Source organism: Gallinula chloropus (genome assembly GCF_964237585.1).
Source record: "Gallinula chloropus genome assembly, chromosome: 11".
Taxonomy (NCBI): Eukaryota; Metazoa; Chordata; class Aves; order Gruiformes; family Rallidae; genus Gallinula; species Gallinula chloropus.
Window position 1 is genome coordinate 21,224,769 of NC_140096.1, and position 14,200 is coordinate 21,238,968.

At 41.0% G+C, this 14,200-nt stretch overlaps 1 protein-coding gene across 2 annotated transcripts in view; it reads right to left on the bottom strand.

The window, feature by feature from the left end:
* TENM1 (teneurin transmembrane protein 1) overlaps positions 1–14,200 on the bottom strand; it is a gene marked incomplete at both ends in the record, with an annotated part of 246,298 nt that overhangs the window by 95,664 nt on the left and 136,434 nt on the right. Inside the window, 2 exons of one of the 2 annotated variants that reach the window (XM_084269239.1) lie at positions 662–685; positions 1,805–1,990. In XM_084269239.1, coding sequence (XP_084125365.1) covers positions 662–685; positions 1,805–1,990 — 210 coding nt within the window. The remainder of the gene's footprint in view (positions 1–661; positions 686–1,804; positions 1,991–14,200) is intronic. The other variant, XM_084269240.1, reaches the window with a different exon arrangement.

Genomic DNA, 14,200 nt, shown 5'->3' on the forward strand with positions numbered 1-14,200 from the left:
AGTGGTTTTTTGCAAGGGGCAGTGTGCATCATTGCTCTGCACAGCGTGGCGGGGACTAAGGGACTGCTGCCAAACCCGGGGAAGGACTTGCGCCGACACGACCAAGCAGGACCCGCAGTGAGGCATGGAAATCAAATGAACAGCATCAGACACAAAACAACATGAAATTTAACTCTTCTACCAAATGATTTGAAGAGAACTGTGCCACATCTAGCCTAGGCAGCTTTTAAAAGGGTATACTTCTTCCTCAAAAAAATCATACTTCAAGCACGAATGAGGAAAAAAAATGACAATTTTGGTTCTCATGGAAGACGGGATCAACATGAAGCTTTCTGAGCAAGTCCTTGGCTCTGCCCTTCCTTTGGAATGGTAAGCAAGAGCAAAAACCTGATTTGCCTAACACAGCACATCAGACGGCCACACGAATGAAACGTGCTTACACTGCTACAACTTTCAAAATGAGTTGAGCTCATGACTTGTTAAAAACTGCAATTTTTTCTCTAAGTCTCTGTGTGTGTCTGTATATATATCTCCATAAACAAACATTTTATCTATTCCAGCAACTTAGCAGTACAGAAGCTCAGACAAAACAGGTAACACAAAGCATTCCCAATACCTTTGTATCATCATTCTTTCACAATGCTGATAGGAAAAAACTTACCTCGAACAGCATCTAAGTAGTGAGCTTAAAAAAGAAAAAAACAAAACTGAGATGGATTGAACTTCTGTACCCAAAGGAAAATACAGACACCATTTACTTATGGCTTGACACCTCTTGGTTAGATAGCAAGTGTCTCCCTCACCACAGTCAGATCTATCTATTGCTGCCACTGGGATCAAAGCCCATTGCGTATGTGATTGTTCCCCACTGGATGACAAGCATGCAGAGGACAGCTTGGGCCGTACTGGCAGTGCCAACAATGCGAGGAGCTCTACTTGTCTTGTTCATTATTTATGTCCATTTCTGGATTTGCTGTACACAATCTTTAGAATATTAGGCCATTCCTCCTTCACAAACTTGATTTTTGACTTAGCAAGTCTGACTTAGCACATACAAGAGCCAGTGAATGAATTATCTTAAAATGATCAAGATAAAATGTTCTACTTCTTTTAAGAGGCAAGCACAAGAACTTATACTGCTTACCTCTCAAAATTAGATACCTGACTATTATAGACAATTAAAACGTTTATGAATAATCTTGCTTTGGGACATTTTAGGGAAAAAACACTACTAGACTTTGCAAAAACCCATTGTATTTCATTAAAAATATAACTATTACATTTGTATAGAGGAGCAATGACTTCTACAAAGATCTGAAAGCTTTACCTTATTAGGAATATTGTTAGAAGCCAGCTATAGGAAAAATTACCTCTAGTAACAAGCAAAATATGTAAATCCTCAGACGTGAAGGCAAGAGATTTAATGCAAGAATTACTTAAGCAGAATAACAGCTTCAGGCCCTCACACCTTCTATTTCTTAAACATTTTTGCCTTCCCAACTCAACAGACGAACACAACCCAAAGATATGCTAGGATCATAATATATTTCTTTTGTGTGTTTTTGTGTGTTTTTTTTTTAAATTAATCAGTGTAATTTCCTCTAGCCAGAAAGCTGCACCATGTTGCTACTCTGTGGGGCAAGCAAGGTGCACCACTAGTGCAGAGGCACCATTTTACACTCAGCCCGATTCTGTGTCTCTGTTGTTCGAAAACGACTTCAATCAGACTGATGGCTATGACAACCTTTAGGTAACTGCTCTGGATTTAATGTATTTTATTTCTAGAGGTACAAAACATCCTTACCAATGGTGCAGTGGTCTCCTTCCCATCCAGGGCTGCACTCACACTTCCCATCCTTGCACTGGCCGTGTTCAGCACAGTGAGAGTGGCAGGTACGTTCTTCACAGGTTGGTCCCACCCAGCCCTCTTCACACTGACATATCCCTCTGGAACAGACACCGTGGCTGCCACAGTCCAGGGTACACAGCTCTGCGTAAGATGACAAAAACACATCATGTGAAACATCAGATTTACACAGCGCCAGTACCAGGTCCAATCACTTCTATACTAATATCAATCACCAATTTGGGCCAATATGGGATTTAATCACCCAGTACAGGTCTTACACTATCTGTCTGCCCCATTTTAGCAGTTGCTTTTGAGATCATTTATTTGTCTGGGGTGGGGACTGCAGAAGTGATGGCTTTGTGTAAGTGGGTCTAAAGCAGACAAAAATGACACACAAAGTCCCTATATTTTCACTGATTCCAGCTGAGGCCTTTAATAACTGCATGCCCAATCCACTCCTAGGCCCCACCGCCTCAGTTCTGAAACGTATTATAAACTCAAACATTGCATGTGAGCTGAATTAAAGGATCAAGAGGTACATTACAAATATACCAAAAAAAGTCTTTGAGATGTTAAAATGGCCTTCACTTAAAAAGGTAACAGTGAGAAAGAAGAGGAGCAAGCACCCCACTCTGATGGCAGTACAGGGTATTACATGACTTGCAGGCCGTGCAGATCTGCCCAGTTCTAAAATGACTTTCAGGGATTACAATTTTTTTTTTTTTCCCCTCCTTCCTGACTCTCATGAGTCAACTGCCAAGAAACAAGAAAAGCTGTTTCGGGAAGACAGGAGTACGTCCTTCACTGCACTCACAAGAATTTCTCTACCTGGGCGCTGCAGAGCACCACTTGTCGTGAGGCAGGATGAAAGTCCCGAATTGTTTCAATACATCACAATACGCCAATTGCAATTCTATTTCCACTCAGACTAAAGTTGTTCTGTGAAAAGAATGGCTTCATTATAAAGGGTTCTATGTAGTTTGAATTTATTTAGAATAATTAGTGTCAAGAGACAGAATTTGCTTGTTATTCTGCAATTAACCTGCCACAGAAATGTTTCCTCCTTCTTCCTCTCGGAAAGCAGCTGATAGCACTACAAGTGTAAGCCAAATAATCGTGTCTGCTCTGATTTCAAATGTCACTGTTACATATTTAGTTGTGGCAAGATTTTTCCCTTGACAGATTTTAAACAATGATCATTTATATCTTGGAACTATTGTATATAAACATTCTTAAAAGCATTTGTAGTGACAAATGCTGTCACTGTATATACCAAGCAAAGTTTTTAAAGTTTAAATTGAGATCTCATAAATTCCAATCATTTTAATGCAAGGAAAAAAGCAGCTCAGAAACGGAACTGTACGTTGACACTGCTGACGTGCTGGGTCCCGTCTCGAGTTAGAGTCCATCCCTTATTTTCATCAATAGCTGGGGAAATGGCACAGAGGGCAATCAAAAGAATCAGTGGCAAACCAGAAAAGCATGGTCAAACTCAAAATCACCTTCAGAAGCAGAATGCATGGTAAAGAACCCACAACAAAATTCAGTAAAAAGCAACCAGCTACATAAGAAAATAAATTTTACTATTCAGTCAGGGAGTTGTGTTATACTGAAGTACAAATAAACATAATTATCTGACAATATTCCTTGAAAAAAGTAGATAAGACAATGCTATATTCAAAGGAAAAACTCTGCTGAGCCTGGGGTGCCATCCCTTAGAAACACTTGATTGCCGCCTGCTGATCATTTATTAATTTAATGCTTCATTCCTTGGACTGTCTGCCTGCAGGTACTGGGAAGGAGTTCTTTCCCCTTGCCGCATAATTTGGCTTGTCTTTTTTGGTTTGTTCCTTGGAGGCCGCTCAGAGGACTGCAGGGGGGACTTGCTCTGTTATTTCATGGGTACTGAAGTTGCTCAAATACTTGCTCCTATGAACAGGAGGTAAGCTGATCCCACCAGATCTGGGATCATAAAAGAATCACCCACTGGACAGGTTGGCCGAGGACCACTGGTATCATTGTAACCTATTTTTATAGCCTGGCTCATGGGCTAACTCCTGAGAACTAAACCTAAAAAATTACCTGCTACTTCAAGGATCCAGGCTGCTAGAGGGATACCTTTGATCTCTCCAGATCTCCTTCTAGTTCATTATAATTACTGCTTTTAGCATTTTACCTTAAGTGGCAAAGATCATGAAGATGCTGGGTAAGTGGGGTAAGATGAGATTTTATCTGTTGACCCTTCTGGATTGAGCCTCTACTACACAGTTTGTTGCAGCTGTGGGACTGGCTTAGTACAACTGATAGCAAAACTTCAGGGAATACTGTAGGCATCAGTTCACAGACATGACAACGTAGGCTGGAACGGCTCATAAAGCAATACACAGAGCTTCTGATCGTGTCAGCAGCTCTTGCAGCTCCCACCACTTCTCTGTCTGTAAATAAATCAAAGAACCAGCTGTGGAAAACTCTGAACATGTTCTCACACCCCACATGTACACCTGCCTCGTCTCTGAGTACCCAGAGGAGTTTTATCTCCACAAACTCATCTTCCAAACAAACAGAAAGAAATAACTGCCCTGAGTTGAAGGCACGAAGGCACATCCCTGCCACTGGGTCATAGATCTTACACGTACTCCTGTTTTACACCCCAAATCTAAATGGATCTTAGGTTAGTTGTCCTGTGGCAAGTATTTTGGTTTCCACACCTTATTTCTGCCAGCAAGTTAGGGCACAGTAACCAGATACCAGTAACTGAGTCAAAACTGTTACCAAAAACATGGGTGCTAAGCCTGTTCCAGCAAAGGAATTCCTTCTCAGAATGCATTTCCCCCAAAAATATTTAATCTGAATCTTCTTTGACACAAATCAAACCCATGTCTGTAAGCACCAGATGTAACAAAACATGGACTCTTAGTCTGGACCAGACACTTTCCTCAGTTACCCTTGTGCTGCTGCTCAGGCCACTCACACTTTATAGTCACTGAGACCAATCTTAAGACTTAAATTTGTTTTGGTGATTTAATATAAGGCTTCAGAAATGCTGTTTACTGTGACAACGTGTTCTTCTGCCATGCAAATCCAAGATTCTTCCCAAACTTATCACGGAAAGCAAGGGAAATCAAGCCTAATTTCATCCTATTAATACAGCTTTAATCCATGGTTAATTCAAATAATTAAGATTTAACAACAGGACAACCCGAACCAATAACATTTTTTTTTCTTAATGCAAACCAATTTCCTTATTCCTCCTGTAGATAAACAAGTACAGTAATATCAGCATAGTGGGGAGCCACATTAGCACTTGTGTTTGTATTGAGAGACTGGGTTTCCACAGCAGCCCAGACAAAATGAGATACTCAAACGAATGGGCAGTGACTGAAAGCAATGGGAAACAATATAACAACTTGAAACAGGTAAATAGCTTCAAACAAACTTGATGTGGTTAAAAATTTAGACAGCACTGAAGCTGTACACCATGCAACTGTTCCGCTCAAGGAAGCATCTTCCTCCTGCCACAGCAGTTGGTCCTACAGAACTCTGAAGCACCCCAAAATGCAGTGGGTATGGCATGGGGGGCTGCACAGTGGGGCGAGGGCTTTGTGCTGTGGGTAGGTGCAGCAGCAGCTGAGACAGCCAAAGACGTCTCCTGCGACCGAAAGAACTATTCCATTCCCCCTTGTCTCCATCCATCTCCCGGCTCTGTCTGGAGCTTATCTGAAACTGTGGTGAGCTGATTCAGATCATGAACTGGCAGATAAGTATTCACTTTATTTTCCTGGGTTAATACCTGTCAGTTTGCTGAGCTAAATCAGCCCACTGAGGGATCAAAGCAGCAGCACAGGCAGGGCAAGGGAGGAGATGCAGATCACAGCCTGGACAGGCACTGTCCTGCTGAGGAACCACAAGCTGTGCTGTGAGACAGGACGGCAAAGGACAGGAGCAAGTGGGAGGTGACTTAAGGTAAGAAGGGAGGCAGGTGACAAGAGCTTGTAGCTTGGGTTAGAAAAGTCAACTCAGGAGTAACCTTCAGTTACGCCGTTACATTAACTGCCAATCATTCTCACAAGGTACAGCGCAACACATACAACTTGTGAAGTCCCTCAACTATGTTGGTGTTCAGGCTTACATAAAAGCCATCTCTCCTCTCCCACGCCTCTGTCACTGTTCAGTGGGATGGATATGTGCCTGCCCAGCTTGCCTGCCAGAGCTCTAGGCAGATGTCACGGAATGTGGTGGGTTGAAGGCTGGTCTGCAAATAACAGACCAGATCCTCAGTAGGCGTGAATCTTCATGGCTCCCACAAACCCAACAGTGTCACCCTAATTCAGTCATTTGTGGCCCTGTTTCAGTTTTTGTGCCTGTACACTTTGCAATCAAAACAAGGTTCTTTAAGTGTGGGGCTGGCAAGTTAATTTCCATATTTAAAAAAGCCACAACTCAGCCGTGCAGACTCGCTGCAAGCAACGCGCTGGCAACTTGCTGGGAGCTGGCCTCAGCCGACCCCTGCAGCCCCTTACAGACTTTCACCAAATACAGTCTTCTACAAAATCTAAAGTTCAGAGTCCTTAGATTTAAACCAATTAATGAATAAGAGACTTAAAAAAAATGTTCAAGTCAGTCTAGAATTTTTACCGACATGTTCTTAATTCCGAATGCTCATTAATTTTCTTGGAAGAAGGCAAATGGGAGCTGTGAAGCATTATTTGTACATATTCTTCAGAAGGAGACAAGTATGTTGATCATTCCTGAGCTAATCCAAAAAAGCATTAAAAATTCACTCCACACTCTTCATTTTAATTACCTAAGTCAACAAAGAGTTCTTTCAAATGTGCTTTATAGTAAGTTTCTACTTATGTGATATGAAAAGGGAAATTAAAGCTAAATATTTTATAATTTGCAGTGATAAGGGAAGATTTTAATGTTAATTCAACATGCTTCAGAAATAACTCTTGGCAAATCATGCTAAGAATACAAAACTATATGTAAACAAAAGTGGTCAAATACGATGAAAACACTTTCATTTTACCTTTCTTCATGTTCAGTGGTGAGTCTTGTTCTACAGGCAGTCTAAACCTTAAGTACCATACTCATAATTTTGCTATCCATATTTTAATAAGTGGTTTTCCATAAAGATTAGAAATTAATCTATCCTGACTTTCACCCAATAAGCTTAACTGCTGGAGGCAGCAAAAAAAATCACCTATCTGGGCCTAATAAAGAAAGTTTTTTCAATTTAAATATACATTGCATTTAATAAGCTTGCATGATAATTTCAACAATGTTCCTCAGCTTTTTAAATTACCTTCCCGCTGTGTCCTGGAGACAACTCTGTTCTAGCTTTCATTTTCAGCAACTGACTTTATTAATATAATTTTTTACACCACGAATATGTTAAAAAAATTCAAAGTTTTAGGAGTTTCAGAAGCAATCAAGCTATTTTTTTTCCAGTAAAACCTAACAGAAAGTTGTCCCCGCTAAAGAAGGTTACCTGAGAGACTGCACTCTAGAGATTTAATATAGATACCGAGTTTTACACATCTGTAACTGGAAGAGATGTTATTTTTATGGTACAGCTTATATTATTTTCCTGATTTAAATAACCTCCCATGGCAATCTGGATGTTATAACTGCATCTAATCTAGGTTTCTCCTACAGCATCACTGTATGCCAGTTAGGTGTGCAATTTTATACATTCTTAGTTAACCACAGCTATACCAACAAACCATCACTCTACAGATAGTCTTTCAACTATGTCAACACAGAAGAATTACATGGGTTATGCCAGTATTTAGTGGCACCTGGTCTTCAAACCTGAGCTGGAAACCAAAGGGCCTCGGAAGGGTCTGCAAAACATTCCTTTCAAAGTCTTGGAGTGCCAGGTTTTGTGAGCATGGTTCCTCTGGCAAACAGAAATCAGGTTCCAGCGTGGAAGAGGCCGCGAAGGTGCATTCACCAGCAATTACTGCTACATCTTCCCCCTGTCCTTAACACCCCTAAGGAATGCTTCATGGGAAGATGTCATAGACCTCTGTGAAATGTGGTACAGTCAAAACTAAATCAATATGATACATCATTACCAAACAGCTGACAACTGGTAAAAAACCCAACACCCCCCCACCCCTCTACTGTCAGAATACTAAAATCACACAGTTCTGACCTGTCTATGCACATAGCCCAGTTTACCTGTTTTAATGTAGATTTACAGAAGAAAGAGCTGCAAAGAATTTATGTGGTCATCCATTCTTCCTTCTTCTAAATTAAATCATACCCAGTACCCCTCAAAAGCTCCCAACATCAGAGAACCTACAACAGGACTAGGGAATCCATACCACCACCAGACTATCTTTATAAATAAGTAATCTTTCAATCCAAACACTTCTTTTTCTTCTCTCCATGCATCTTACACGCACACTTACCTAGGACAATGAAATATACAAAAGGTCATCTCACAATACAACAATATTTTTTGAGTTTGGGCAGTTTGTACGACTAAATTCAACACTTCAATGTTAATTATATGAACACCACAAAACTACAACATTGAATTTGTTCTCACAAGCCTCCAAAATAATTTCCACAGGCATTTCCAAAGATTTTGCTCTTGCATGAAGTGGGACTTGGTGGCCCATGACACCAAAAGACACAAAGAGTGAGATTCATCTCATCCAACTTGAGACACTTACGCCTGAGATAGTTTTCCATTACAGACTGTTATCAGACTAGAAGCTTTAAATTAATTCAGCTATTGATATTTATACTTCCTGACACTGTCATGAAGCAAGAGGCTGTAGCAAGTGTATAAAGCTATGTTAAGGAGAAGAGGCATTATTTTGGAAAAGTTAGCCAGGAGAAAACAGGTACTACTCCAAATTGTATCTGCCTCGTTTCTGTCCCTGAACAATGTTAGAGAGGCTCAGAAGACATTACAACTGTTCACAGTTTTCTGTGTGTTACACAAACACGGGAACATTCCTTAAGTATCATTCTGTTCTTGAGTCTTTTTGATTTCTTCTGTTACTCGGACTTCAGTCCCCCCTTTCTCTCATGATTACACAGCTGATACCCTGTTTCCAGTTTTCTCTTCAGCAGACCTGTTGGTTTTGATATGAATTAAATTAGTGATTCCAGTAAATAAACTTTTGGGTGGTTGCACTGGCAAGTGAAAAATAGCCCAGCTGAGATGACTCCAATTGGACAGGGGTTCAATTCTGGCACTCTTCTTCATGTTATGTACTGCATTATCCCAGGAGTCGTTCGACTGGGAGGCAAGGAGGTTGGGTCTTCCACAGAGAGACAAGAGCTGTCCTCAGTACAAAACGTGGCACTCTAAACCTCACACAGCCCAGACCATTATTTGGGATGATTCAGACACAATTACTGCTCAACGATCAACTATTCTACCAAAAGCAAAACCTCTCCAAAACCTCTCCAATGAAACACTACTCAATTTTAAACATTTCTAGTGAAAGTTTTATGCAGAAAACCTTTCTGAGATGTTCCCTCTCAGATACCCAACTACCTTTCTTATATTCTTACCACAGCCACAGCCCATAAAATAAACCCACTGGAGCTAAAATGCCATATCCTCACTGTTTGTTACTCAGGATGTTTCACCATCTATCTACTAACAGTTTTAATTGCTTTCTGGAAAGAATCCTACCATCATCTCATTGAACTTATTTCTGATATATTAAGTACTCTATAAATAGCTCATTCGACATCTAGTAGGAATGCTGCCATTAACACTATCACATATATCAAAATATACAAATGTAATTAAATTTTTAAAACAACCTGTAATGAACTTCTGAAAATGCTACACCTATTTGAAAATATCTTTTCCAAACTGGATGCCTCAATTTTCTTGAAAATTTATTTGTGTAGAAAAGTAATCAGCAGACAGACAGAAAAGGTCCAAAGGGCAAAATACAGCAGAGTCAGGGGAAACGACAGAAAAACTTTTCCCCATTCTTGGATCTTTTATCACACTTCTTTTTTTTAGCTTTATTTTTTATCTGATGAAGAATATTTTCTTCCTGATCCAAATCCAATTTGTATATATAAAAACCCCTCACCCTTTATTGATTTTGCTGTGGTTCCAAATGGTATTTTTACAGTGCAAAAATTTAATCAATACAGCCTGATGAATCTGGACTGGTAATGGTAAACATACTAACAGATATTTCATTCCAGGCAGCCAAAGCTCTGAAAATTGATACCACTGAAAAGGATTACTCATTTGCCATTGGGTATATCTCTGTTTACCCAGCCATAGCACTGGTGTAAAGCAGAATACAATTATGCTCTGCTTGCCACACAAGGGACTTCAGCTGCAGAACCTGTCTCTTTCTTAGAGATGATACAGGTTGGCAGGTCGGACAAGGCCTTTGTGGGAAATGTTTAAAATAAATGAGCAGAAGTGTAACCTAATAGCAAGGAAGATTAGACTGACACAGGGTGAGGAGAACCATGTGGTATTCTGACCAGGACATTTTTTAAATACCGTGTTTCCCAAGTAAATGTTGAATTCTCTCAATGTCAAATTTGGTCCTGTTTTATAATTTGTCTCCGCTGTTTGATTTCAAGTTGTACATGTTGTAAAGCAGCGAGATTACAGTCGTCACTGGAGATTCATCCTCTGACTAACAAGCTCTGAAATCCTTCACAATACACAGAGAACCACAAAAGGAAATGCAGTGCAATGTCTACCTTGTTCGATATTTTATTTGATCAGGAGACCAGTAAGAAAGCAGTCCAGAACAATCTACAGTGAGCAGTAATGGGTGAGATGAAAGCTATGAAAGCCATGCCTTTGTGTTCGCTCACAGAGGGGAAAAAGCAATCCACAGTTCCTCAGGCTGAAAAGAGGAAAAATGGGAAACCTGTTGAGTAAGTGACAGACCATGAGAATCGGGAAAGGCACGGAGCCTGTGATAACGATGAGCAACATGGAGAGCAACCAAGTGACGTTGTAGGGAAAAAGCAAACAGACAAAAAGGTGGCTCAGTAGGTACCTTTAATGAGGTTGTCTCACAGGTACAGCCTGAACTAATCGCAGAACCAAAAGAAAGCAAAGATTGAGAGATCTATTTACAGCAAAAGTTGATTAGACTGCCTGAGTGGATCAGCATATGTCTTTATATAAGCACTAAATCTTTCATGCTACACAGAAGTACTATCACTAATACTGACTTGGGGCTCTGCTCACAGCAAACAGGTTTCTACAATTTAATTAGTAAGTGTGATCAGCAATATTTAGTAAAGGAGTAGTGATTTATTTAAGCACTATTTGTGAACAATAGGCACCATCTTTAATTCTCTGGCTTACAGGATGACCTTTGAATATGGGTCCACTCACAAATACTGCTCCAGTTAAGGGTTTACCTCACCTAGGTCTGCTGACTTCAGCAATGAAGACATATTTTTCTTATCATACCTCTGAAGGGTTCAATATGCTGACAAGTTGAGCACGGGTACTACTTCTCAATGTACTACTGGAGCATTTCTTCAGAGTCTCCTGTGTAAAAGCTCTGGCAGCCCCCAAGTGGCACAGGTGCCATTGCCGCCCCCATCAGAAACAGACACAGTACTCAGACGGAAAGGGGAAAGCGACTTGAAGAATCTACATCACAACGCGAGGACTGTGTGCCTTTAAAAGGACGTATTTCCATTTTTACAATTTGTTTTTCAAGGAAGAGCCAGATTACATGGACAGCCAGAAGCAGTGGATCAACTGAGATAAGCCTAAGGAACCCTGTGCTCCCAACATACAATTTGTATTACAGTAACAACTAATGCAAGAAATTAAAGGTCATTATCAGCTTCTAAGTAACAGCTCAGCTTCACAATCAAAAGCAAGCTCAGCTGAAGGGGCTGGCCTTGCTTGCTTCCACTCTTTTTAGCAGAAATAAGCCGTTTCTTGGACAAACTCAACAGCCAGGCATGACGAGCTCTTTCACAAAAGCAAGGAGCGCAGCCTCAATTAGCAGAAGTCACATTGCGCTGAGTGACTGACTCTGAACACTGCGCACACGGACACGGAGCAAACGTTGCTGTGTTCATCGCTGCCTTTGTGAAGATGAGTAGAGAGATGAAGCAGCTCCCAGTAAATAAACCATAACTTCCTCTGTGTCAGCAGCACACACAGAAATAGCAACATGCATCTGGCAGCTGCTGCTCTGTCTTGCTGCTGCTCAAGCAAAGACGCGGCTCATGACTTGCATTTTTCCTGCACTGGGGAGAAGCAGCACTTCGGGCACATGACCCTGGCTTTGGAGTGGGCGCTGCTACCACCCTCCTCCTTGTCCCTGGTACAACTGCAATAGCACTTTGTTGGTTTTAAGAAGTGAATGAGTGTCCTTTATTATCTGTCTTGTCCTCTTCCTTCTAAGCTGCCTACATTTTTTTCCACTAACTCATCACTTCTCCCTGGTCCCTCCTTGCCCGTGCAAATGCTGCTTTGCTGAGGCAGTTCGGTTATCCCCAGGACATGCTGCCCAGTCACATCCTGCTCAAAGATACCCTGCTGCTCCTTGCTCTGCAGAGCTGCCAGAGGCACCGCTGGGCTGGTCACCCTTCTTCCAGGCTTTTTTTGTAATGAGTGTGCGTGACCACAGTAGGAGCTGAAAATAAAAACGTGCTGCTTTCTGCAGCCGATCAGAAAATGGGTTTGGATCACAAGGTTATAGGTGCTATTTTAATAGTCTTTTATAAAATAGCCAAGGCTTCCTAAACTGCAGAGTGACATGCCCAATGTACACTGCAACGTGTCGTACTGTAATACACGTGTTTGCTCCATCACCATTCAGCTGTTCTTCCGTAATTACTCTGAATTTAATTATATTTAAAAAGTATTACTTGAGCCTGAACACTGAAGCGAAAGTGCTTAAAGAGAGCAGAGAATCAGAGTTCCTTAGATGTCTACATATATTACCCCTGCAACAATGTACACCATCAAAAAGCTTACAAATGAAATATGTAGGAGAAAAGAAAGTTTCCAGGATTTTGACTTTTATCAATAGCAATTTCAGAGGTATGCTAAACTTCATGGACTCTGCTGCATACGCACACTGAAATGATAGCTATTTTTGTAGAACTCTTAGCATGACAATAAAAAAATATTATAAACAGCTGCTTTTCAGGGACCAAGGGAACACATTTTGCATAATGGATGTTCTGAAATGCACCAAAGGACAAAACCTTAGTTGTTCTGGTGCTTTTTTGTACTCTCGCTCTAGCAATTCCATTTGTGCTTTCCAGCTGAGAGGAAGGGAAACTCCCTCCCAACCCATGAGCCCTTCTTTAAATGCTGGTGGTGTGGACAACTTGTCAGAGTTTCAGCACCAGACTTGGCTTAGCAAATTACAAGCTGAAGATTTTGTGGGTCATGACTCTCTTGCTGTCCCACCTAGGCTGTTTTATTCCCTCCACTGCACCATCCGCAGCACAGCAGAATGGTCCCACAACCTCTCTACTTCAGAGAGCTCCTTTATGAAGAGTTCTCATTGCATATTGGGAATTTCCATCTTGGTATGTTCTTGGACACAGAATATTCACAAAAGTCCCGTGACTATATCCTGTCAGTGGTTTTACTGTCGCTCCTAACCACTGTCTAGTACCATTTAGGTGATAAGGATGAGGGGCAAAAAGGGATGTAGGCACTTAACTACAACTCTGAATGTCCAAATAAAAAATTTAGGCCTGTAAACCCTTTGCTTGGCTTACCTAATTTGGAGGTGCTTCAACCACTTTGGCTACTAAAACCCCACTACTTTGCCAGGTTTGGCTACTAGATAACCACCCACCTGAGGTCATACAGCTTCTCTTTAAGCTTGCTGGTCTTCTAATTTGCATGATCTTACACAGATGTTACCCAAGGACCCCAATACACATTACTCTCCAAACAGATCTACAGGAGCTGGCTCAGCACAAAACCCATTGAGATGGATGGTTCCTGGACACAATGGGCTCCCCACAGAGACATGATACCATGCATACAGAGAGGACAGTCTCTGTCAGACACCGAGAAGGTATGATAAATGGGATCATATTGCTGTCATCAGAGCAATTCGGGTATCTTGATCCTGGAAGAGGGAAGAGCTACTGGGATAAAAGCATCTGAAACTGAGTCTCTGGATTCCACTCAGCAAAGTAAGTAATACCTTTTTGTGGATTAAACCAGGATTTATAAAAACTGACACAAGTAAATTATGTTTACATTTGAATGAGGAATATTTCCAATAATTGCTGAACGACGTGTAGACAGCAATAGATTAAGAATATTAATTTTCAGGAAGAAAAAGGGAAGGAAAGAGCCATTATTTTTGGCATATCTGCAAAATAAGCAGC